Source organism: Gopherus evgoodei, chromosome 2, assembly GCF_007399415.2.
Source record: "Gopherus evgoodei ecotype Sinaloan lineage chromosome 2, rGopEvg1_v1.p, whole genome shotgun sequence".
NCBI lineage: Eukaryota > Metazoa > Chordata > Testudines > Testudinidae > Gopherus > Gopherus evgoodei.
The window spans coordinates 256,153,736-256,181,371 of record NC_044323.1 but is presented as its reverse complement, the minus strand read 5'-3'; the positions used below and the strand labels follow the sequence as shown (position 1 = coordinate 256,181,371).

Genomic DNA, 27,636 nt, shown 5'->3' with positions numbered 1-27,636 from the left:
AGGGTCAGATTATGGCTGCTCGAATAGAAGAAAGCTTTCTGCACTCATTTATTTCTCCATTCCCCCCACCCTGCACCTGGACAGAAGTCAGCCACAATAATGGAGCAATTACACTCTGCATGCAAAGGAGTGGAGCAGCAGGGAGGGCTAGTGCAACACCAGGTGAATCACACCTTGACCAGGGTCCCACGCCATTTCTTTGCTCTCTGAATTACCACCTGGTACTGAGGGAGTGCACGCTTTAAAAAGGAACATTCTGTTAAGGGTCACAGTATTCATCAAACACGTTTATCAGTTGGTCCAGTGTTCATGGCATTATTCCTGGCAACAGTGTCACTTCTTGTCCTTTTTTCCCCAGTGAGATAGTAAAAAAAGCTTTACCTTCATTTTCTCATATTTATCCCCATTGTCAGTTCTTTACACAATCTCAATTGTTCCTGCTACTGCTTCCAAACTTCTGCAAGGTTTTTTTCTCTCAAAACCCAGTATTCCCAGAAATCTAAGTCCCTCCATGATCACTGTTTGTTTTGTTTCTAGATGCTGCTTTGTTTGCCTGTTAATCACACTCTTCCTTGCTGTAAATCTCACCAGACTGACGGCTGCTGGAACCCAGTTGTACTGTTTTGGATAGAGACCTAAGTTCCCTTTAAGCTGCACAGAAGCCTATTAAGCACTGCACAGCCGCCCAGGGCTACAGTGGGGAGAGATGCCTCTCCTCCAGCCCCAAACCTGCCATGTCCAGGGGAGAGGGTGCTCATCACCCGGCCCCAACCCAGCCCTGGACCTACAGCCTATCCCCCAGTCTCAGACCCAGAGCCACTGCGGCAGGGGAGAGTCGCCTCTCCCCTCCAGCCTAGGTGCTGCTGTGGGGAGTCCTCATGTCTATTCCACTTATGTGACTCATGAGCAATACCCCAGTCTGGAGGCGGCGTGCTAAGTCCCCTGGAATAGGGGTTGCAGGACTGCCCTTCTGAGGTCTGCGTCTGCTCTGGAAGATGCAGTAATAACATAATGGTCCATAAACATATGTATAGACAACCATGTAGTTGCCCCGCAAAAAGACTGTTACTTAACTTTCTATAACTGTTGTTCTTCGAGATGTGTTGCACATGTCCATTCCAATGTAGGTGTGTGCATGCCCTGTGCACCACTGTCGGAAATTTCCCCCCAGTCGTATCAGTCGGCCCTGGCGCCCCCTCATAGGAGGGCATCACTGATCAGGAGGGCCACTCTCCCAAGGATGGCAGGCTGTAAAATGTCCATCAGTTTGTGTGTGTTCTCTTGGAGAAACTCTGCCTGGATACCCAGGGATGCAGCTACATGGTGTAAAAGGTAATGTTTTGCCTTAAAGTCCTCCAGAGTAGAAGGAGAGGATGAACCCAGAAGCACAGCATCATCTAGCATTGAGGATGAAGGCCCTCATTCCTGGGAAGATGTACCCTGGAAGGAGGGCTCCGCAGGAAGAAAGACTGCTGATGACTGGTCCTGCATCTGATCTGCAGTCACTACTGTCAAGCTGGCAGGTGACTTGGCTTTCAGTGAGATGAGAAGTGGGATCTCTGAGTGAGGAGTCTCCCACTGAGTTCAAGGAGGCCACTGATATGGGTAGAGCATTGGTGGCCGGTAGGGGCCAGGCCAGAGACTTCCATCCCAGCCACGGGTCACACACCAACCCTGGGAATCATATTGATCCATTGGTGGCCCTTGGAGCTTGTCAGGTGATGCAGAGCAAGAAGATGAGGACTCCAGCTCGGACTCAGAACCACGCTGGGGTCTTAAAAATATGGGCAGAGCAACACCTGAGGGAGCAAACAGGTGGTCGAATTCATCTATCGCCCAGAAACAAGGCAGGAATCAGAGCCCCTGATGAAGGTGGTTCCATCAGTACCAAGCATGCCAGTGGCATGGGCAGTGTCAGTCCCAGCACAAACAGTGGTCCTGGAAACACCCGAGTGTGTCAACATTGAGTGTGGCAAAGCTGCCATAGGAGCATCTGTGGCATGAATGCAGCAGGGCTGAAGAGGGTCTCGGAGCTAGGGTCCATACCGATTCCAGTACTGGCTCCATCTGCACCACAAGAAAGGGATAGTGGTTGGAATGTGGTGCCAACAGAAATGAGGATTCAGTGGTTCACTCCATTTGAGGGGCTACAAGAGGCACAGCCCTGGGAAAGTCTGGCCCAACGGCGAGGTGAAGATTGAAAGGTAGGTAGGAGGACTGCAGCTGCCCGATGCTGACAACGTGGACATAGTCTGTACTGGCATCTCCCTTGTTGGTACTGGACTCAACGGACACCTGGAGGCTGGAACCAGAGACAACACGACAGGGTTTCTGCCCTTCACACTTGGTACTGCAGAGGGAATCGGAGGTATACATGCCAGCCCGTGCACTGGAACTGGTGCCAGTCTGCACTTTTCCTGGGGGAGGCATAACACTGTCCACACCAGCTCTTTTGTCAGTGGCATTTATGTTGGTCAAACGTGTGTTTTTTCACACCCCTGACTGACAAAATTGCTAGTGCAGACATAGCCTAGATCCAAATTTCACAAATGGTCCGCATGTCTATAATGGGCCAAAGCAAAGTCCAGATGAAATCACCCCTGCGTGTTTAAAATCCAGACACAAATTTTGTGGTTTAGGCCCCTCTTGCAGGTGATGATGTTGAAAATGTGGCAATACCTTTTATACTGAGATGAGCCTCTTGAGTGAACAAATGATATTAAGAATACAGAATAAAAATCCCTTTGGAATACCGAATTTCACAGGATTTTTCAGAGGTAAAGAAATAATGTACAGAGATAGAAAATGGTCCTTCAGGTAAGCTAGTGGTCACTGTAGATGGATGACTATAATACAGATCACATACTGTTGTAAGCTAACTGTAATATTCCTTGAACTACAGAGACGAGAGGAGATTCACATTAGGCATGCACACTGCCTTTAGAAACTGAACAGACATTGGCAGAGCATTACGTAACTTGCCCAGCAGCACATACAATAGCAGTATTACTGTAAAATTATCACTCCAATTGAACGAATCAGCCATCCTAGTGCATAATTAGCTACAGTCTATTCTGTAGAGCTAGCCTAAATATATCATTTCAACATTTGCAAAGGGCTAGTGTTTAATTATGGCCTTCCCCACCCCATTCTGAGTATGGGGTGAGGAGATGCACGATACAAATGATGGTTGCTAGAGGTATGAAGGCAAGAAGTCTCTGAAGATGCTGAATGAGCTCATGCCAGTGAGACTGTAAAGAGGTACTGTTTGTTTTGTTTTTTGTTGTTATTTAACTTGAAACTAAGAAGTAGGAGGAGGACTAGATACTTAGATTTCAGAGCTGAAAACTGTCATCTACCAGTAACACAGGAGCCATTAAAGACTCCCTAATTAAAGAAAGGATAATTTGTGAGACACATGATTCCCATGTATGGAAGAGACTGTTGACAGAATTAGATCTAGCCGTAGAGAAGTGCCTTCAGGTTCTGTGCAGGTTGCTGCACCATGAACTCAGATTATGTGGCTGCACAAATGGCCACATAATCATCCTTTTACCGCACATGCTGCACAGTTCTGCTTAGATCATAGAATCGTAGGACTGGAGGGGATCTCAAGAGGCCCCTGCATCATGTAACTGCAATTTTGCTGTCGCTGCCACTAATTCTCTGCCCTCTATTTTGTCTGCTTTTCCCCCTTTCTGTTGGATTGTTCTCTGTTATTCCACAAGGGGGAGTCCAATGCCTCTGGCACCTGCTGCTTTTAAAATGGCCAAGAAAGAGGGTACATCTACACTACGGGATAATTCCGATTTTACATAAACCGGTTTTATAAACAGATTGTATAAAGCTGAGTGCACGTGGCCACACTAAGCACATTAATTCGGCGGTGTGCGTCCATGGTCCGAGGCTAGCGTCGATTTCCGGAGTGTTGCACTGTGGGTAGTTATTCCGGAGCTATCCCATAGTTCCCGCAGTCTACCCCGCCCCTTAGAATTCTGGGTTGACAGCCCAGTGGCTGATGGGGCAAAAGCATTGTCGCGGGTGGTTCTGGGTAAATGTTTGTCAGTCATTCCTTCCTCCGGGAAAGCAACGGCAGACAATCATTTCATGCCCTTTTTCCCTGGATTGCCCTGGCAGACGCCATAGCACGGCAACCATGGAGCCCGTTCAGCATTTTTTTTACAGTCACCGTATGTGTACTGGATGCCGCGGACAGAGGCGATACTCCAGCGCTACACAGTAGCATTTATTTGCTTTTGCATGATAGCAGAGATGTTTACCAGTTGTTCTGTACCATCTGCTGCCAGTGTAATTTGGCAATGAGATGACGGTTATTTGTCCTTCTGTGCTGTCTGCTGCTATCATGGGTGCCCTTGGCTGAGATTGGCCGGGGGCGGAAAAGCAAACTGGGAATGATCCCCGAGTCAATCCCTCCTTATGGTTTCTAAAAATAGAGTCAGTCCTGCCTAGATATGGGGCAAGTGTACTAGAGAATTAGTGTATCAGAGAGCACAGCTGCTCGTGTCAGATCCTGCAGAATGATGAGCTACATGCCATTCACGGGAGGGTGCCCCTGCAAACAACCCACCCGTTACTTCCCTCCTGCCCCAACCTTCCTGGGCTACCGTGGCAGTGTGTCCCCCATTTGTGTCATGAAGTTATAAAGAATGCAGGAATAACAAACAGTGACTTGTTAGTGAGATAAAATGAGGGGGAGGCAGCCTCCCGGTGCTATGACAGTCCAGGCAAGACATTAAGCGGTGCGGAGGAGAGGAGCCCAGCATGCCGCTGCTATGATAGTCCAGGCAGTACAGAATCTTTTCTTTACACAGGAAAGCTCCATCAGCCCCAATTGCTATGATGAGGACGGTACCAGCTGTTCTGTCCCATCTACTGGGAATGACCAGAATCATTCCTATTTTTACCCAGGCGCCCCTGAGGCCATCCAGGGGTATTCAGCAGTTATCAAGCATGTTGTACCATCTGCCACCGGGGAGGGAAGAGGAGCAGATACTGCTCTTTACTGCTGCAGCATCGCATCTACCAGCAGCATTCAGTAGACATAGGGGTGACACTGAAAAACGTCAAGAAACGATTTTTTTCCCTTTTCTTTCATGTGGTGGGGGGGAGGGGGTACATTGACGAGCTATACCCTGAACCACGCCGGCCAATATGTTTGAACCTACAGGCATTGGGAGCTCAGCCAAGAATGCAAATACTTTTCAGAGACTGCTGGGGATTGTGGGATAGCTGGAGTCCTCAGTACCCCCTCCCTCCCTCCATGAGCGTCCATTTGAGTCTCTGGCTTCCTGTTATGCTTGTCACGCAGCACTGTGTAGCCTGTAGATTTTTTTTTCAAACGCTTTGGCATTTTGTCTTCTGTAACGAAGCTCTGATAGAATAGATTTGTTTCCCCATACAGGGATCAGATCCAGTATCTCCCGTATGGTCCATGCTGGAGCTCTTTTTGGATTTGGGACTGCATTGCCACCCGTGCTGATCAGAGCTCCACAGTGGGCAAACAGGAAATGAAAATCAAAATTTTGTGGGGCCTTTCCTGTTTACCTGGCCACTGCATCCAAGTTGAGATTGCTGTCCAGAGCGGTCACAGCCGGAGGCCAATACCATCAATTTGCAGGCACATTAACCCTAATCCAATATGGTAATACCGATTTTAGCGCTACTCCTCTTGTCGGGGAGGAGTACAGAAACTGATTTAAAGAGCCTCGTACCATGGACGGGTACAGTGTTAAATTGGTTTAACACTGCAAAAATCGGTTTAAACGTGTAGTGTAGACCAGGCCAGAGAGAGGCAATGATGGGTATTAGTTTGTGTGCTTTCTCAAGATAAAACCATCCTCACAGCTCTACTTTGATGCCTACAAAAAACAGCTAGGCAGCTGGAGTGCTAAGACCACGGCCTACCATGCTGACCAATAGCTCTCATTGTTTCCTTGTATTTGGCAGTCATCTGTCTGTATCCATCTGTTCTCTCATCCTGAACTTAGATTGTAAGCACTGTGCAGCAGGGACTGTCTTTTTGTTCTGTGTTTGTACAGCACCTAGCACAATGGAGTCCTGGCCCATGACTGCTATTACTTCATTAGAAAATGACACCTCTGATTTGCTGGTTTAGTGGCAGTGCTGTATGCACCAAGATACTGTGGGGGCTGCCATGTATCTGGGATTATGTTACATGAGGTTAAACATTTCAAATCAGGATTTTGCTAGCGGTTATGATTCAGGCCCAAATGATCCACACATGTTGCAAATTTGGCATGTGGTCTAAATTCTAAACTCAGTGCACTGGGTGCACAGGGATGAGAGAAGAGGTACCATACAAGAATTTAACTTAAAGAGCAAGTTATTCCTCTGAGCAACATTTAAAGCCAAAAAACTGGACAGAGCCCAAACTGCCCTCTTTGTCTCTCGAAGTGGATAGGGCAAAAAATCTGTCAGTTCTCTTCCGTGGTTTAATCAATCTTTCCATTGTATAAATCCCTGTGGGACTTTGGTTCCAACGTAAAGCGGGGAAATGAGGCATTGCTGCAGAGGGTTGAGAAGCAGCAGAGAGACAAGGGATCTCTCTCTGCAGGTGGCCCTGGTTTTGGGATTGTCACCTTCCTAATCTGCTTTGTATATGATATTTAACTGTGCATATGCACCTTTCCAGTGCTAAGATAACGTATGCCAAGAATCAATGAATAATTTGCTTTGTACATTTGGGGGTCATATTCAGGTTTTGGTGACCCCATATCCAATCATTGCCTTTCTTCAGAATTCAAGCCCAGTCAGAATGTATTTAAAAAGGGACTTATGATCAGAGTTCGCTTGAACAAGTTTTATAGGCACTTCAGCCAGTGAGTATCTGTGGATCCCTATTGTCTCCCACATCTTGGATGGAAATACTGTCTTCCCCAGGAAGTACTCAAGAACATTGTCATTAAAAGGAAATATATGCCATTAATCTGCAAGTCTCAGATAGATTTTCCAGAATACAGAGAAGGCAAAATGTTTTCTGGAATCTTTGTTTGAAGTCTTAGAGGGCAGATAATGATCAGGATAAATATAGGGGTAATTTACCCATTTCTATCAATGAGACATCTAAGAATCCAGTTTAGCCAATATTTGAACTGGTCAGAACTATACTCCTCTGTCTCAGTCTTTCTTACTCTCTATAAAATATAAACATCTTTTTTAAAACGGTAAGCATAATAATAAGCAATCATGACAACTGTAGTTCAAGCACAATGTTTTCTCTCCTTTTTGATTATTTATTAGTCTATACTAAGGGATATTTTAACACTGGAAGCCTGGAAGAAAGTTAATGTTGTGCCAGTATTTAATAAGGTTTAAATGGGATGAGGCAGGTAATTATAGATCTGTCAGTCTGACATTGATCCTGAGCAAGCTAATGGCACTGCTGATACAGGACTCAATTAATAAAGAATTAAAGTAGGGTAATATAATTAATGCCAATCAACCTGGGTTCATGGAAAATAAGATCTATCAAACTAAACGGATATCTTTTTTTGATGAGATTACAAGTTTGCGAAAAGTAGCAGTGTTGATGTGATATACTTAAGACTTCTGTAAGGCTTTTCACATGATACCACAAGACATTTTGATTAAAAAACTAGGAAGAAATAAAATTAATATTGTTGTCTGCAGTATTGTTGTAGCCATATTGGTCCCAGGATACAAGAGACAAACAATGTAGGTAACTTAATATGTAGTTCAAAAACTAGATGCCGGGCATAGGAGACGCTGCAGTCCTAGCCTGGCAAACCAGAGACTCCCACAGGGCTGCAAGGACAAGAACAAGCCCTGCACTAGACGGGAGGTTACCCTGCGTCTGAATATTTGGTCCTCAAATAGGAGCCAATCAGCAGAAGGGTGCCTCCCCCCGGGGCCAGGGCTCAATCTCTTCCTCATGGCCCAGGCCAGGAGTCTCTGCCCTGCCCCACCAGGCCACAGCCTTCCCCACCCCTTGCGGCTGCAGGGATCCAGTGTCCCTGGCCTTGCAGCTGTGCAGGAAGTTGTGACACAGAGGCCCATTGGTGGTTTACATCCCTGTGTCAGCAAGACTGACAAACTCACTACACCTAACACATTGCTGTCATAGTGTTTATCCAAAAGTGTCTTGTAAGGTATCAAATGAAAGCCAGTGACACATTTGTCACTAATACCGCAGTGAAATGTATGTATTAACACTACATGAAGAATTATGGACACTTACATTCTTAAAAGCATAATATCAGTAACCAAACACAGGAAGAAACAGGTTTTCTTCCAGACAGGAGGGAAGGTAGTTCTCTCCATGCCTCTAATCAACCCCATTACCGAAGTACCTAAGATTTTAACCCTACTGATGTACTGTATGAAACGTACATTAAATTACAACTTTGTTTGCTGACACGATTTACATGTTTATCCTGCTTTCATGGCAGATTCAGAACATGCCGTTTCTGTCCCTTTCCTTGAGAAGTGATCGTAAATCATTTCAACAGAAAAAGTAGCACTGGAAACTGAAACTCTCTGCTTCCCAGGGGCCACTGATGAAGCAGATGGTTTCAATGCAAGTATATAAAGCCTGTGTGATTAGAGTTTCAATTTTATTCAGTTTGCAGAATCTTGCAACCAAGTCTTTCACGTTGTGAATTATATATTTTGCAGCATTTTAAGTCGAGTTACAATTACCTAAGGACTTCACAAAAGCTATCATTTTTTTTTTTTCCATGCAGAACTTCTCGCTTACTCAATGTAGGTTCCAAATGCACTCCTCCCTCTTTCATTTAGCTCTCAATAAACCCATAACTGTACGTTCAAAATTCAGTGTTGTCAACTCATGATTTTATCTGGGTCTGCAATATTGTGGATTTTTTTTAAAGTCTCAGCTCTTGAAGACACTGAATTATGTGAGAACCTTAGCTTCCATTTAAGATAAATAGTAACGTTCAAGTACTCATGGCTGCACAGGAAAGCCTGAAAAATGTAACTCAAGTTCATCCCAAGGTTCTGAAACCAAAGGACAACCCCTCGACTGCAACTTTTATTTTTTATTTTTTAAGTCTCGTGATATTTAAACCACTCAATTTTGAAACCCTGTATCATGATCTCTGACTATTTGAGGTTGGCAATACTGAAATTTCATTAGCTGGATCTGCCCTCCCTTCTACTCATGCAAGCCCAACAGGCCAAATTCATCCTGGTGTAATTTAAAGGATTACATTTCAATCTCACTTCACTTCAAAGTCCGTGGAGTTACATCAGAGATGAATTTGACCTATTGACCTCAGTGCTATAGCTTGGATGCAACAAAGCAGAATTTGGTTCCATGTATGCAGTATCTCCACAAAAATGTCATACTATGCGGAATCAGCAGTGTCAAGTTACCCTTTTTTAATTCATTCAGTTGTGTTTACAATAAGCAAACAGCACACAGAGTTCTTCATATCTTGTAACTGCAACACTAAATTATTCAGAAAGAACTGCAGAGACACAGGGGACCTCTCTGCAGGTGGTCAAGACTTGTCTACTAATTTATTTCAACATAGTCTTCATTTTACGCAGTGTTCTTATAATACAAAAACAGCCAAGTCATACAAATGTCATACCTAATTCTCAGTTGCTGAGCACCAAATCACAACTGTAGCATTTTGCAGTGGTGTAGATACTATATATATATTTGGGTTAAAGGTTAAGAAGCTGTCACTTCTGAGGAATGGTAAAATAAAACACAAAATGTTAAGAGACATGCTTACCGCAGTGTCATTGGTAGCAATGTACACCAGCACATCAGAGTTGTTTCTGCCATTAATGTACCGGTAACAGTTCCATACGCAGCTAATCAGATAACCCTGCAAAGAGAATGTGCTTGTTATTGCATAAAGAAAATAGGAAATATAATTTTTAGCACAGTTTTGTGAAAATTCCTGAACTCTGATTGGCTGAGGACCATCTTTAGCCAATCAGAACACAGGATATACATAATTGCTAAACTTTACATGAGAAAAGGAAAAGAAAGAGGAGACCACAGAAAAGTTAAAATCATATGTAAAAACCAATAAAATGTCACTTTTGCTAAAAAAACATTTAACTACTTCGGTCTTAATATTCTGTTCCTCTGCCACACACACTTTACATCTCTTTGGGGTTGGAAGTGGTCATTTCACAAAAACTCTAAATAATTTTTTTTCATGATGCATTTAAAATTATATTGGGAGAGTTCTTATTCAGAATCTGGCCCAAATTAGTTAACCTTTATTACTGCAAATATTAAGTTGTTATAATATTACAGATTAACCAATATACTTCATTTAACAGATTAACAGTTTCTATGCTGTTTCAAATTATTATTCTTACAGATATTTATATAGTTTTCAGTATAATAAAAGCCTAATATTAACTCACTAATAATTGTATCCTGATCTAATAAGCTTCCTGCTTTTGCCCTTGGAGTTTATGAAGACCAGAATATGATCACTGCCTTGTGAAAAAGCAGCAGCCTCATGTGATTTGAATAAAGCAAAATAAAAGATGCTCTAGAGATATCAAAGTATATACTGAGGAATTTGATCTTTCTGATGATTAAATACTAAGTACTTCACTAGCTCTGCATGGGTTCACTGTAGGTTTTATGGTTTCAGAATTCAGATACTATGGTGATGAATGCAGTATAAGAGTCTATACAGAACACAGAATAGGAAACATAAAAAGCAATCGGCTACTGAAATGTTAACCCACACTCATTTGAGAAAATAAGCAGCTGGTGTCGTTTTACTGGCCAAGAGATTTGGACACACATATTCTTGGCCAGCTCAACATTAGTAATGGAAATTCATTTTGCCCACGGTACACTGCAAGTCCAGCAACTTTCCTTTAGATTTGTTCTGAAGAACTCAATTGATATTTACACTGAAGCATCATTAGACTGAGTCACTGACCTACTTACTAATTCTTCCCCTCCCCCCCAAAAAACAAAAAAACTTGGACTGAGCTTTCAATTACAGCTTTAAGAAATGTCACTGGACAGCATAGTGAATTACTACATTAGTCTCATCTCTGGAGACCCATGTGAAAGGAATTCAATTATCTCAACCTAGCCCATCCTTAATGGTATTTATGCACATCACACACCAAGCTGCACACATGCATGCACACCCATTCAGTAGGAATGGTAACCTTTGCTCAGAAGAGGTGCAAGGTCAAGTCACAAAGGTATGGCAAGATAGGATAAAGGTGCATGGGAAGAACTGAGTGGGGAAACTTGCACATTGCCTGATGATCTCCATTTCAAGAGCACTAAAATTCATTAAATTGCATCCTGACAAAACTTTAATAAACCCCCGAATTAATTTATATTTGTTAAGCAACACAGATCACAATAATACCATAGTACTAGGCAGCATAAAAGATTAGCAATTCCTATTTCTTAGCTGTTTCAGTGCCATATGAAGAAATACAACAGACTCTGTGGGTACCTATATACAGCCCAGGACAGCAAGTCTCAGAGCCTCGGTTGACTGACCTGGGCTTGAGCTATGGTGCCAGAGACAGCTGTGTGGTAACTGGGGTTCAGGCTGGAGCTTGGGCTCTGAAGTCTGCCCTGTTCCCTAGCCTTCAGAGCCCGAGCCCAAATGTCACATCAGTGGTATAGTGAGAGTCCCGCAAATCTGAGTCTGTCAACCCAGGCTCTGAGATTCGCTGTAATAGGCTGCCAGTCACTGTGAAGATGTACCTTGAAAGTGCCATTTCACATGGGCCTATGCAAATACAATCTGCACTTACATCTATCTTGTGAGCACAATACAAATGCACATTTTCACGCAGTAAGGGTGGCCAAACACTCCCTATCCAGAAAACCACAAAGCAAAGCTGTGCTGACTGCCAAGGATTAATATGATCCAGTGGTTTGGTTTTACAAGGTTTCAGTCGTATTTGACATGGAAAAGGGCTTCATCTGCTGGCCCAAATATGTCTACACAATTAAAATTTGAATTTATCTTTAATTAAAGTATCTTCTCATGCTTTAGAGAGGCTCTGCACACCTTACCTTCCCACTGCAGAACACCTAGAAATGTCTGTGGGCTAGCGAACTTAGCTATTAGAAATCTTATTAAATCTCTTCCTGCAAGCCCTGCCCCCTCCCACCCCCCACCCTAGAGCTCTCCTAGGGTATGAAGATATAGAGAACAGTTTCATATCAGGGCACAGGGATGTATATATGTAACTTACAGGAATACTCCCTAGTGCTGAGATCAGCTTATTCCGCAAAATGTGCAAAAATTGGAATCTCTTTTCTGTTGCCTCATTTGCAGAAAAGAAAAGAAAAGAAAAGAAAAGAAAAGAAAAGAAAAGAAAAGAAAAGAAAACTAGGGCCCAGGCAGCTGAAGAGCACCCAGTACATTGTAGGAGGAGGGGTTGCAAAGGTGGTTTTCTGCTACCTTTGTGCTCACTTGGTCACCTGGCTCAGTAATGCACCAACCCTCTCCCCCCAATGCAAGTTAAAGCAGTATGAATGGTTTTCCCATATGTTCATCATGGTAGCTGGAGATTGCCAGGAAGCCCTGGCCATGCTCCCTAAGCCAGCTGAAGGGAAGTGTGTGATTTAGGAGCCATGATTCTATGCCATGAGAGATTCCCTCCATACTCAGATGAGAGTGCCAGCTTTAAATAATAATAACGTGCAGAGCAACCCAAACACAGGCGAGAATCTGGGCTTGGGTCTTCATGCAGGAGACAGTGGTATTCTGGTGTAGTACACTCAAATGTCAAAACTAATGTTTAATCATTAATGTATTAATACTAAAGCCAGGTGAAACTTTTGGCTGTAACTTGCTTCAGCGAATTGTTTCAATTAAACTGCTCCTACCCTCCACCCTAAAAAAAAATCAAAAGTTTCATTGTGGCATTTTTGAAATGTCAACTTTAGATGTGAAACTTTTGTTTCCAAATTTCTTTCAACTTCATTTAGAAAGTTTTTTAAAAGCTCAGAATCAAAACAAAATGTTTCCTTTCATGCTGAATAGTATGTTTCATTTGACTCTAAATCTTCCCCCCCCCCCCACCAATTTTTCAGAACTGCCAGCAAACGGGGAAAAAAAAAGTCAGCTATTAGCACAGCTCTAATAAATACATCTATGGTGCTGGATGCCTTCCCTTGGCCAGATGGGAAACGCCTACATTTCGTGGCATCTAAGACTCCGTTTCCACTACAGACTTATATTTGTATAACTACGTTGCTCAGGGATGTGAAAATCCACACCCCGAGCAACGTTGTTATACCAACCTGACCTTCCATGTAGACAGTCAATGGGAGAGCTTCTTCGGGAGGTGGATTAACTACACCGACAGAAGAAGCTCTCCCATTGGCATAGGAGCATGTTCACTTATGTGCTACAATGGCATAGCTGCACCAGTGCAGCTGTGCCAATGCAGCACTTTAAGTGTCAATTTGCCCTAAAGCTGGTTCTCTGGAGAGATTAAACATCTGAAATAGTACATTTCTGGTGAAAACTGAAGGCCAAAAGAACTATTACTTCGGGGTTGTTGGGTTTTTGCCATATTTGCAAAGCACAAATGGCCTCCATGTAGATTCCTCCTTTAAAATAATTTGCTTGATACACAGACCTCCACCCAAATTCAAGTGTCATGCTGCCAAATGTTTTTTAAATTACATATGTTATTTTGTTTTATAGTTCTTACTCTATGAATCACCTTTCCCTGCTGCGATGTTCGCTAGGCTATGGTGCGCCTCTCTCTAATTTAACAGTAGAACTCCAATTCATGAAAGCACTCAAATATTTTTTTTTATGTTCAGTACCTTTCAGTTTCAATACACAAATGTGATACCATCTGTTATGTCTATCAAAGTGACAAATAGTGTGATGCATTTGATACTAGGCAATTTTCTTCATTAAGCAGGTTCCATAAATCTGCAAAACAATGCTTTTGCAAACAAGCAATTCAAACTAAAATGCCAATGCTGACTGTATTTTAGTATATATTTCCACTATTAGTGAGTCATATTTTCAGACACATATGCATTAATTATATGTTGCTAGAACAAACATTAAGGAAAGGGAGAGTTTGTAATAATGTCAGCTCTAGGGGAATCAGCTAAATATGAGAAGAAAGGGACATTAATTGATCTTAATTGCATTAGTCATTTACACTCTTGAAGCAAATATACACTGGTACGTGACATGCTAAAACTCAAGGATTTTTTTGGACTATGAATTTCCTAGCATTGTCACTTTTCTATTCAGGCTTGTGACTAATCCTTTCAAAAACTTAAAGGCCATATTTATTAAATGAAATATCAAACATATTTGGGAATGACATGAGCTAATCCTTATAATGTAAGAAAATATCACTAATATCATTGGACTGGACTATATATTTGTCATATTTATTCACATAGAACATACTAAATCATGTGTGGGTATTAATGCACTTCCATATTTTCTTTTTGTTTTTTTAAAAGCTGCTGCAATTATCTACCATCTCCTTCCTTGCTGTCAAATCCATGCTAGTTGTAACTAATGTCCCACTGGCCATTCAGCCTTGTTAAGTCAACAAAATACAGTTGTTCTGGAGAGAAAGGGGGAGGCTATTCCAAAGACATTCCATATATAGAAGATGAATTTTATACACATGCTCACCTTGAAAGCCAGAATGATGCTTATGAAGAGTAGAATAATCACAACTAGACAAGTAGGATTTACTGCCATAATCTCTTCCTTGTAGGGAAAGTTAACAGGCTGCAGAAACAAAAACATAAATAAAACATTATAAATCTCTTGAAAGATTAAGGAGCCATTTGTTAATAATTATTAATAATAATTAATAATTTATGAGAAGGCAGTTAAATCTGATAGCTCTTCTTTGGACCTGTATTTTAGTTTCTGGCACATCTGGATACAATAAGAATGATAACTACAGTGATGTCTTCATACTTCAAAAGACAGGACAATTCAATGCAACATGCACAGCCTAGTGAAGAGAAAACTGGAGGGCTGTTTTAGGTTTGGGGTTTCTTTGTTTTTTTTTGGCCTATTTGCCTTACAACTAATCCAAGGGAGAATGGACAGAACTTTGGGAAATTTGACAGTCTGTCATAACTGGCATTCTCTGAAGTCAGAGCAAGGTTTGCAAAGAATAAATTCTCTCACAGTGATAGCACCTATTGTCCTATGTACAACTCTCCATTCAGTGTATAGACTCATAGACTCAGTAGACTTTAAGGTCAGAAGGGACCATTATGATCACTGCACAGTGCAGGCCACAGAATCTCATCCATCCACTTCTATAACAAATCCCTAACCTATGTCTGAGTTATTGAAGTCCTCAAATTGTGGTTTGAAGACCTCAAGCTGCAGAGAATCCTCCAGCAAGTGACCCGTGCCCCATGCTGCAGAGGAAGGCGAAAAACATCCAGGGCCTCTGCCAATCTGCCCTGGATGAAAATTCCTTCCCGACCCCAAATATGGCGATCAGTTAAACCCTGAGCATGTGGGCAAGACTCACCAGCCAGCACCCAGGAAAGAATTCTCTGTAGTATCTCAGATCCCAACCCATCTAACATCCCATCCCAGACCACTAGGCATACTTATCTGCTGATAATCAAAGATCAATTGCTAAATTAATTGCCAAAATTAGGCTATCCCATCATACCATCCTCTCCATAAACTTATCAAGCTTAGTCTTAAAGCCAGATATGTCTTTTTCCCCCACTACTCCCCTTGGAAGGCTGTTCCAGAACTTCACTCCTCTAATGGTTAGAAACCTTCGTCTAATTTCAAGTCTAAACTTCCTGATAGCCAGTTTATAGCCATTTGTTCTTGTGTCCACATTGGTACTAAGCTTAAATAATTCCTCTCCCTCCCTGATATTAATCCTTCTGATATATTTATAAAGAGCAATCATATCCCCCCTCAACCTTCTTTTGGTTAGGCTAAACAAGCCAAGCTCTTTGAGTCTCCTTTCATAAGACAGGTTTTCCATTCCTCGGATCATCCTAGTAGCCCGTCTCTGAACCTGTTCCAGTTTGAATTCATCCTTCTTAAACATGGGAGACCAGAACTGCACACAGTATTCCAGGTGAGGTCTCATCACTGCCTTATATAACGGTACTAACATCTCCTTTTCTTTGCTGGAAATACCTCGCCTGATGCATCCTAAAACTGTATTAGCTTTTTTAACGGCCATATCACATTGGCGGCTCATAGTCATCCTGTGATCAACCAATACTCCGAGGTCCTTCTCCTCCGTTACTTCCAGGAACAGCTGGTTGGCAAAACAACACATGGTCCTGGGGCAAAAGCACAGGCTTAGGAATCAGGAGAACTGAATGTTATTCCTAGCTCTGTCAGACTTCCTTTGTGACCCATGAGTTAACTTCTCTATAGCTCAGGGTATGTCTTCACTACCAGCCAGATCAGTGGGCAGCGATTGATCCAGCGGGGATCGATTTATTGCATCTAGTCTAGAGCTCTCCCGTCGACTCCTGTACTCCAGCTTGGCGAGAGGTGCAGGCAGAGTCGAGCGGCAGTAGTTGACTCAGCATAGTGAAGACACCATGGTGAGTAGATCTAAGTACGTCGGCTTCAGCTATTTTATTCACGTAGCTGAAGTTGCGTAACTTAGATCGACCCCCCCCCAGTGTAGACCAGGCCTCAGTTTCCTCATCCATACAATCAGATAATACTACTCTTCCTATTTCACAGGAAAACTGCTGTTAATTAATAAAATCTTACATTTGAAAGGTACTTTAAGATCATTAGACAAAAGAAGTCAGAGTATTTTTATTATCTGCTGCATTGTTTTAAAATAAAAAAATGTGGAAATCAAAGATCATCAAATTGTTCTGAAGCATTGCAATGTGCAACTGGCAACTGGAGTTGGACTAAATCTCTACTTATAAATGAAATAGTTCTTTGCAAAAGAACTTCACTCAGAGGACTTCACTGTAAACCTCTCCTTGTACACAGAACAGTTTTGAATACTTTCTATTTATATTTTAATTAGCCCTGTCCTTCCCCTGAGGCATTAAATGAACCAAACTGTTCTGTCAATTAATCTGGATTTACACGTGCATAACTCCGTGATGTTACTTAGAGCAGAAGTTAGCCCTGTGTCTGAGGAATTTCTCTTTTTGTCGGCTGTTTGTGAGAAATTTTCTTTATTTAGAATTTCCATGAAATGTTTTTAATGCTTAAGGTCAGATGGTACAACAGATTGGAAATAACTGCTACATAAATTCATTTTCAGCTTCTTGAGAGATATGTTTTTATTCTTTCATTGAATTTCATGACTAATATTTTGATCAGTTTATTTTCATTATAAAATGTCCTGCTTCTTGCAGAGGTCTAGCTAAATTTAAAATTAATTGATTCATTGCCTGCAGAAGAATTTACTTAACAATATGCTATTTCACACAATATCCTTATCGCAAACACAGTGGAAGTACAGTAGAACCTCATAGTTATGAACACCAGAGTTACAAACTGACTGATCAACCATACACCTTATTTGGAACTGAGAGTATACAATCAGGCAGCAGGGGCAAAAAAAGTATAGAGTACAGCACTATATTAAGCATAAATAACTAGAAAAATAAAAGAAAAATGTTTAAAAAAAGATTTGATAAGGTAAAGAAACTTTCTGTGATTATTTCATTTAAATTAAGTTGGTTAAAACTGGCATTTTTCTTTTCCATAGTAAAGTTTCAAACCTGTATTCCGTTGTAATGTTCAGTTGTAAACTTTTTAAAGAACAGCCATAATGTTTTGTTCAGAGTTATGAACATTTCAGAGTTAGGAACAACCTCCATTCCTGAGGTGTTCGTCACTCTGAGATTCTACTGTAGTTACTCAGAGACCCAAAGGAGCCAGAAATGTGTTGATGAAAAACAAAAAAACCTTAAAAAAATGCGGAAACTTAAAAGATTTCATGCCATGATATGTACTTCATGACTACAGCTGTGGGGTCTTGTACTTTGTTAGATAGTCTAACCTTTATTGGCTGCTGCAGATAGACTTATGAACAGTTACAATAAAATTTCCTGAATATAATTTCTTTGCTACTGAACTTATACTAAAAAACAAACAAACGAACAAAAAACTAGAACCAATTTGTAACTGGAATGAAGACTCACACTGACACTTCTGTCATGTTAGACTCTCTGATATCAGAGAACTCTGTCACAGTTCTGAGATTGGATATGTGTCAAGCCCGTATTTTGTTCAAACCCAAATGGCATATTTCCAGAATTCAACTGTGCTGGAATTTGTTCCTCTGAAGGAAAGAGAGAGGGTGGGGAGGTGGGAAAAAGGAAACAACCAATAAAGTTCCTACTTGTTTAAAGAGCAGGAACATCTGCTAGAGCCATGAACCATTAGTTAGCCAAGTTCAACAGCAGCAAGTGCTATTCATCAGGTCCAGGCTTGTCTTTAAGTGCCAGTCAACAGAAATTTCAGATTCTATGGAAATGACAGAGCAAGCTATAATAAGCATCAATAAGTATATAATAGGTGATTTTTTGAAGAGTTGAATACAATGGGAATTCTGCTGAATGACAGGATAATTTCTTCTCAGATGACTTTTCCCCACTATTTTGACTATAAAGCTTCAAGATGGAATTCCGTAGGTCTCCTTCCACGTGGGCTACGCTTCAATCAGGTAAATTTGAGCTCTATGGCAGCAGTACTATGCAGTCAGATCTTTTTCAACACCTCCCGATTAGTGTGAAAGCTCAAGCCATGCCCCCACTTGTTAGTCCCACATGCTCCCTATGACGAAAAGGATATTTGAAGGCTGACTGATAGCACAAGATCAACATGTCAACCTGGGATAAGAAATATTGTGTTGCAACAAGACTGTGAAGATAGCACCAAGGTCTCCATGTAAGGAAGGCAGGTATGGAGATTATCTGTATGCTGAAGGGCATTATTCTCAGCTAGAATCATGACACTGATGAGGCATGTTATACAGGTGATACAGTTAAAGGCTGAATTAATATGTGAAATAAGACCAAAGGGCCATATTTTGATGCACAGTAATGAGATAGAAAGCAGAAACATGATGACACTCAAAGAAATTCAGTTTATCAATTTGATTAATGTTAGCTTTCCTGTTGTCCACACTGGGATTTCACCATTGCCAGTTCCTTATTTGCACACAGTTTACACCACCATAGTGCAATTTGCACTGGCAGGGTAAGCCATACATCAGGGGTCGGCAACCTATGGCATGCGTGCCAAAGCTGGCAAGCGAGCAGATTTTTCGTGGCACGTGCTCAGCCCGCCCCGGCTTTGGGGTTCCCGCTGCTGGCTCCTGCCAGCCAGGGTCCTGCCACTGGTCCGACTCAGTCCAGCTGCTGGCCTGGGGGAAGGAACCCCAGGCTGGCAGTGGGCTGAGACCCCAGCTGACAAGGAGCTGGTAGTGGAAACCCCAGAGTGGCGGCAGGCTGAGCTGGCCCCTTGCCAGTGGGGCTCCCCCGCCCCACAGCCCCACTCAGCACCCGCTGCTGGCCTGGGGGATGAAAACCCAGGCTAGCAGCGGGCTGAGACTCAAGCTGGCAAGGAGCCAGCAGCCAAAATCCCTGAGTGGCGGTGGACTGAGCTGCTCAGCCAGCCCCAGCTCTGGGGTTTCCACAGCTGGCTTCTGCCAGCTGGGGTCCTGCCGCCAGTCCCACTCAGCCCAGCTGCTGGCCTGGGGGAAGGAACCCCAGGCTGGCAGTGGGCTGAGACTCCAGCTGGCAGGAGCCAGTGGTGGAAACCTTAGAGCCCTGGCGGTCAGCCCCCCACTGCTCTGGGGTTCTGGCTGCTGGCCCCTTACCAGCCGGAGTCTCCTCCGCATCCCCATTCACGTTGCTTACAGTTGGTGTTCCAGGAAAGGCCCCCTGCCAGACAGGGTCCAGGCTTCCGGCCCTGCTCAGCCCTACCAGCCGCCAGCAACTCTCACCTCAGCTGCGGATCAGGAGTTCAAATTACTGACCTTCTGCCAGCTGGTTATCAACTTATAACTCAGAACCCTGTTTGCAACTTAAAGTATCTAAATAGGTGCCACCAGACATTGGAAAACTCAGCAAGGAAAAGCAAGGGCAAGGATCACATTTAACTAATAAGATCTGAATTTTAATTTAATTTTAAATAAAGCTTCTGAAACATTTTGAAAACCTTGTTTACTTTACATATAACAGTAGTTTGATTATATATTATAGACTTACAGGGAGACGTTCTAAAAAACATTCAAATGTATTACCGGCACTCGAAGCCTTAAATTAGCGTGTATACATGAAGACTCGGCACACTGCTGTTGAAAGGTTGCCAACCCCTGCCATACATATACAATACATATTCACACTAGAGCTTTCTACTGTTGCAGCTACAGCAGTAACTGAAAACTCAGTACAGAAAAGGCCTGGGAGACAAGTTTCAGAACAAGAGCTTGGTGGGTGCACAGCTGATGGGGTAGAACTCGGGGGAAAAATGTCAGATGTCATACAAGGTTTGACTTGTCTCTGGCAAAAAATAGTTCACAAGTTCGCAGTTGGATATTCTATTTGTGCATTAATTAAAATGTGGCCTGTGCAGAAGATTTCCAGGACAGATGTCAGGACAGACTTCTACGGGCACAACATTCTGAAGAATCAGAGCAGGCTGCGCAGTGGGGTCAGAAGGACAGTGAAGAAATTTGGCAGCATGTGACCTCCAGAAGAAGAAGGAGGAGCATCCATGTATCAGCAATGCAGGTGAGCAACCGTTTTCATGTTCTCTCCTCAGATACAAATGTGGAGAGTGGACTATAGATGATACATCTGAGGGAAGGGAGCAGAAGGAGACTCCACAGATTGGAAGGCATGAGATGCACTGTTCTATGGATGGGGGTTCCTCAACCACCGCCCCCAAGAGAAGGAGGTGGGTGGTGATGGTGGTGGTTGGGGACTCTCTCCTCAGGGGGACTGAACTATCTATCTGTCGTCCTGACCAGGAAAACCCAGAAGTGTGCTGCTTGCCAGGAGCTAGGATTCACAATGTGACAGAGAGACTGCCGAGACTCATCAAGCCCTCAGATTGCTACCCCTTCCTGCTTCTCCACGTGGGCACCAATGAGACTGCCAAGAATGACCTTGAGTGGATCACTGCAGAATACCTGGCTCTGGAAAGAAGGATAAAGGAATGGGGCTCAAGTGGTGTTCTCATCCATCCTCCCTGTGGAAGGAAAAGGCCCGGGTAGAGATAATCAAATAGTGGAAGTCAATGAATGCCTATGCAGGTGGTGTCGGAGAGAAGGCTTTGAATTCTTTGACCATGTGGTGGTGTTTCAAGAAGGAAAGCTAGGCAGAGATGGGCTCCACTTAACGAAGAGGGGAGAGCATCTTCGCAAACAGGTTGGCTAATCTAGTGAGGAGGGATTTAAACTAGGTTCACCGGGGGAAGGAGACCAAAGCCCTGAGGTAAGTGGGGAAATGGGATACCAGGAGGAAGTATGAGCAGGAGGGCTCAAGATGGGAGGACTCCTGATTCATACTGAGAAAGCAGGATGATCAGCAAGTTATCTTAAGTGCCTATACACAAATGCAAGAAGTCTGGAAAACAAGCAGGGAGAACTGGAAGTCCTGGCACAGTCAAGAAATTATGATGTGATTGGAATAACAGAGATCTAGTGGGATAACTGTTCAGGAAGGACAGGCAGGGCAGAAAAGGTGGGGGAGTTGCATTGTATGTAAGAGAGCAGCGTGACTGCTCAGAGCTCCAGTATGAAACTGCAGAAAAACCTGAGAGTATCTGGATTAAGTTTAGAAGTGTGAGCAACAAAGGTGATGTCATGGTGGGAGTCTGCTATAGACCACCAGACCAGGGGGATGAGATGGACAAGGCTTTCTTCCGGCAACTAACAGAAGTTACTAGATCACAGGCCCTGGTTCTCATGGGGGACTTCAATCACTCCGATATCTCCTGGGTGAGCAATACAGCAGTGCACAGACAATCCAGGAAGTTTTTGGAAGTGTAGGGGACAATTTCCTGGTACAAGTGCTGGAGGAACAAACTGGGGCAGAGCTCTTCTTGACCTGCTGCTCACAAACAAGGAAGAATTAGTAGGGGAAGCAAAAGTGGATGGGAACCTGGGAGGCAGTGACCATGAGATGGTCAAGTTCAGGATCCTGACACAAGGTAAAAAGGAGAGCAGCAAAATTCAGACCCTGGACTTCAGAAAAGCGAACTTTGACTCCCTCAGGGAACTGATGGGCAGGATCTCCTGGGAGAATAACATGAGGGGGAAAGGAGTCCAGGAGAGCTGGCTGTATTTTAAAGAATCCTTATTGAGGTTGCAGGAACAACCATTCCGATGTGTAGAAAGAATAGTATATATGGCAGGCGACCAGCTTGGCTTGACAGTGAAATCCTTGCTGATCTTAAACACAAAAAAGAAACTTCCAAGAACTGGAAGAATGGACAAATAACCAGGGAGGAGTATAAAAATATTGCATAGGCATGCAGGAGTGAAATCAGGAAGGCCAAATCACACTTGGAGTTGCAGCTACCAAGAGATGTTAAGAGTAACAAGAAGGGTTTCTTCAGGTATGTTGTTAGCAACGAGAAGAAAGTCAAGGAAAGTGTCTGCCCCTTACTGAATGAGGGAGGCAACCTAGTGACAGAGGATGTGGAAAAAGCTAATGTACTCAATGCTTTTTTTTCCTCTGTCTTCATGAACAAGGTCAGCTCCCAGACTACTGCACTGGGCAGCACAGCATGGGGAGGAGGCGGTGACCAGCCCTCTGTGGAGAAAGAAGTGGTTCAGGACTATTTAGAGAAGCTGGACGAGCACAAGTCCATGGGCCCAGATGCACTGCATCCAAGGGGGCTAAAGGAGTTAGCAGATGTGATTGCAGAGTCTTTGGCCATTATCTTTGAAAACTCATGGCGACTGGGGGAGGTCTCGGATGACTGGAAAAAGGCTAATGTAGTGCCCATCTTTGAAAAAGGGAAGGAGGAGTATCCGGGGAACTACAGGCCAGTCAGCCTCACCTCAGTCCCTGGAAAAATCATGGAGCAGGTCCTCAAGGAATCAATTCTGATGCACTTAGAGGAAAGGAAAGTGATCAGGAACAATCAGCATGGGTTCACCAAGGGCAAGTCATGGCTGGCTAACCTAATTACCTTCTATGAGGAGATAACTGGCTCTGTGGATGAGGGGAAAGCAGTGGATGTGTTATTCCTTGACTTTAGCAAAGCTTTTGATATGGTCTCCCACAGTATTCTTGCCGGCAAGTTAAAGAAGTATGGGGTGGATGAATGGACTATAAGGTGGATAGAAAGCTGGCTAGATCATCGGGCTCAATGGGTAGTGATCAACGGCTCCATGGCTAGTGGGCAGCTGGTATCAAGCGGAATGCCCCAAAGGTCGGTCCTGGGGCTGGTTTTGTTCAGTATCTTCATTAATGATCTGGAGGATGGCATGGATTGCACCATCAGCAAGTTTGCAGGTGACGCTAGACTGGGGGGAGTGGTAGATATGCTGGAGGGTAGGGATAGGATACAGAGGGACCTAGACAAATTAGAGGACTGGGCCAAAAGAAATCTGATGAGGTTCAACAAGGACAAGTGCAGAGTCCTGCACTTAGGACAGAAGAATCCCATGCACTGCTACAGACTAGGGACAGAGTGGCTAGGCAGCAGTTCTGCAGAAAAGGACCCCTAGGGGTTACAGTGGATGACAAGCTGGATATGAGTCAACAATGTGTCCTTGTTGCCAAGAAGGCTAACGGCATTTTGGGCTGTATAAGTAGGAGCATTTGCGAACAGACTGAGGGACGTGATCATTCCCCTCTATCTGGAATTGGTGAGGCCTCATCTGGAGTACTGTGTCTGTCCAGTTCTGGGCCCCACATTACAAGAATGTGGAAAAATGGGAAAGAGTCCAGTAGAGGGCAACAAAAATGATTAGGACTTATGACTTATGAGGAAAGGCTGAGGGAACTGGGATTGTCATAAGTCATGAGTCCTAATAAAAAAATGATTAGGACTCATGACTTATGAGGAAAGGCTGAGGGAACTGGGATTGTTTAGTCTGCAGAAGAGAAGAATGAGGGGGGATTTGATAGCTGCTTTCAACTATCTGAAAGGGGGCTCCAATAAGGATGGATCTAGACTATTCTCAGTGGTACCAGATGACAGAACAAGGAGTAACAGTCTCAAGTTGCAGTGGGGGAGGTTCAGGTTGGATACTAGAAAAAACTTTTTCATTAGGAGGGTGGTGAAGCACTGGTATCAAGTACAAAGAAAAAACAAACAAACTGCTTTCAGCCCCAAATGTCTGTGAAAATACAAACAGAGGCAAACAAAGGCAATATAAGTTGCAGGACTGAGATTACATTTGCAAAGGTTGGCTGCCCAGTGCGACCCTGGAGCTGGTGTGGTTTGGGGACACTGAAGAAGCCATAGGCAGCAGGCCTGGACTGGAATACTGAGCAAAGGTCTCTGAAAGGGACACCCCAAGAGACCCCCGGGCGAAAAACCCAAGAGTAGAAGCAAGTTGGAGAGTTTTTGCAGTGTACCTCTGGACAACTTGTGCACAGGATAACCTCCCATCCACCTCTCTCTCTCTGTCTCTCCTACCCCCGGGCTTGGCCAGCCCAGATGGTGTGTTTGTGAGTATGAAAGAAGAAGGTTGCAGGTGGGTCTACTCCTGGTTGTAGCAATAAGAGGAGCTGGAGGAAAGAGAAGAGTTGTGTACGTGACAGCTAGAGAAAATCATAAACAATTAAAACGCCAATTGGCTGTGCATTCTGTCCAGCTGGCAAGCCTCACGGGGAATTATTTGGGTGACCCTTGTGAGTGATATTATTAAGGAAAGGGACCAGGAAGGATGGGGGTTAGTTGAGAAGACCACCCTCCTTGCTAAATTGGTAGTGAAACAAAGCCTGTGCCCATGGAAAGAAATGATGTAGTGAGGGGGAAAGGATCGGGCCCAGACAAGCAGGCAGGGAGCAGAAAGAAAAAAAATTGGGAAACCTTGAAAGCATAATGGCAGAAGTAAAGAACGCAGTAAATGCAAACATGGGAAATTCAGATCCCTAAAATAATACTTGGAATGGTAAATCTGAGTTGATGAAGGTGTTATTGTGGGAGATAAACAAGTGATTTAAGGAAAGAGTGAGAAATTAACTTTATAGTTACTGGAGGGAATTAAGCAGTGAAATTTTGTACAAATGTTAAAAGAAGGGGTCATGAAAAGAAAATTCTTGGTTTCTTTGCAGCCATTCTGAATGAGAAATGGGCCCTTTTCCAAAGAAATTTCTGTAAATAATCCAGGCAAGAGGTTATTTAAGTGGAATCATTTGACTATGAGTAAGTTGGTTGAATTTGCTAAAGAACACTCTTGATGTGGACAATCTGTGTTTTATAAGTTTGAGATGAATTGGTGTTGTTTTAAAGTTGTAAAACCAAGGATACTTTCGCCAAACAGAGGAAACTAGTGTTGTTTAATTTTGGTATTTAGCATTTAACCCTTAAGGTAACTTAATGCTTTATAAGATTTTAAATGTTTTTAAATAAGACCATGGTTGTGGCTGTCGCAGGGCAGTCAAAGCCAGGAGAATGGGAAAATATTTTAAATCTGTTTTTGGTAACAAATAGCAGATAAAAGCTGTCACTTTTCCCTGACTGGGAATTGAACCCAGGCTGTGGCAGTGCCAAATTCTAACCACTAGACCACCCAGAAGCTGTAGTGAAAGAAAGACCATGCCTCACACTAAGCCTTAAGGTGGCTCTGTGTAATCAACAGTCACTTTGCCAAAGGGGAGCCAAAATGGGTTGTGTTTTCCTTTTCAAATCACTGTGTGTTTGAAAGCAGGAGTTAAAAGTTAATTGTGCCCTTTTGAGACAGAGTCTCTGAGCAGCTGATAACTTTGAATCCAAAAGCAAGCTGAGAATGTCTGTGTTAATGCAAATCACCTAAATGATAAAGATAAAGCTACTGAAACCTGGCCTGCCTATGAAACAAACACAGAAAAATATGGGGATAATTCCTCTGTCTTGCCTGCAATCAGCAAGGGTATTTGAAGAAGAAAGAAATATTTTAAACAATGACTAATCACCCCAGAAGGGGTAGGAATATGTTTTTGTCTTTTAGAAAATTAGAAAAAGCTAATGCCAGCTAAAGAGCAATCCAACATACCATGCGTTTACTGGCACAACAGAAATTATGTTCTACGTCCTATGTCCTTGTGGTGTTTTGTCTTGTGGATAGAATTGTTGTGTTTAATTTTCTACAGGACAGGCTAGTTTAGAACCAAATGGAAGGGTTAGAGCTAAATGCAGACACTTGTTTATCCTATTCCATCAGGAAATACTAAGGTTTTAATATATGTGACAGAAGCTGCGCCAAGCTGAGAAATGTTCTTGGAGTGCTGCTGGGTGCACTTTATACCCAGATCATCTTTGGCGCTCTTTGGACAGCCGCCTGGCTGAGCCTCAGGTGCTCTTTCCCTATTTCGAGCAAAGGGGGGGATGATTGCTGCAGTTAATGAGATTGGTATGCATCTAATTGTAATTTTTTTGGTAGTCAGTGGTTTCCATCTTTGTAGTCTTAGATCTGTTTTTTAACTTTTCCAAAACATCCCGGCTCTAGAGATTGTTTTCTTTTCTGCCTTGGCCTTCACTATTCTTGCTGTTTCTTTGCAACTCTGTGTCTCAGTTTATTTCTTCTCACAGCTGGTCGGGGGGGGGCATGTTGGACCTCGCCCCCCACCCCTTCCGTCTTGACAGGTAGCAGCTGGCCTTGGGTTGGAGCTCTCTTATCTTTGCACTGTGTTTGTTAGTTGTAGTGTTGAATTTATTCATTCTGTGCTCCTTTCTTTTGTTTTTCTCCCTTCTTGGCCCCTCGTACCTGCTTGCAATAGTGTTGGCCACACACAGTGCTGATCTGCCTTTCCTGGAGACTCACTGACGGAAGAGGGTCAGCAATATAATATTGGAATAATACTGCCAGCAACATAATATTGGAAAAGCAGTTAAAGCTAGAAAAGCAGCACACCCCCGGGGACCTTTTGTAAATATTCAGATTGATTGTATCCAAATGTCTAAATGTTGTAATTATGAGTATGTGTTAGTTATAGTTGATGTATTGTCAAATTGGGTTGAGGCCTTCCCTTGCAGAAGGGCAGATGCCAAAACTGTTGTGAAATTGTGGCTTAAGGATTTTATACCACAATTTGGCATACCTGGGGGCATCAACAGTGATTGTGGAATAAATTTTTACTGGACAGATTGTAAAAGAGTTATGTGCAGCTTTGCAGATCTAACACAATCTCCGCTGCCCCCACCATCCGCAGTCTGCTGGAACAGTGGAACATCAAAACGGGATTTTGAAAAATAAACTGGCCAAGATTTGTGCAGAAACAAACTTAAAATGGCCAGATGCCCTCTCATTATCATTGATGAATATGAGGGCCACTCCCAACCAAAAGACTGGACTTAGGCCACATGAGATCCTGACAGGGCACCCGATGCGACTACCAGCTGCGCCCCCACTAGCCCTTGCCCAGATGGGCATTCATTTAATGGATGACACAATGCTTAATTATTGCCAGGCACTAATGAAATGTGTCAGGTCTTTTTATTAATA

At 43.2% G+C, this 27,636-nt stretch overlaps 1 protein-coding gene across 1 annotated transcript in view; it reads right to left on the bottom strand.

Annotated features, from left to right (window-relative positions):
* Window positions 1-27,636, bottom strand: part of LAPTM4B (lysosomal protein transmembrane 4 beta) — a 121,071-nt gene that overhangs the window by 27,788 nt on the left and 65,647 nt on the right. Inside the window, exons 5-6 of the mRNA XM_030549463.1 lie at window positions 14,667-14,765; window positions 9,765-9,860 (exon numbers count right to left, since the gene is read on the bottom strand). Coding sequence (XP_030405323.1) covers window positions 9,765-9,860; window positions 14,667-14,765 — 195 coding nt within the window. The remainder of the gene's footprint in view (window positions 1-9,764; window positions 9,861-14,666; window positions 14,766-27,636) is intronic.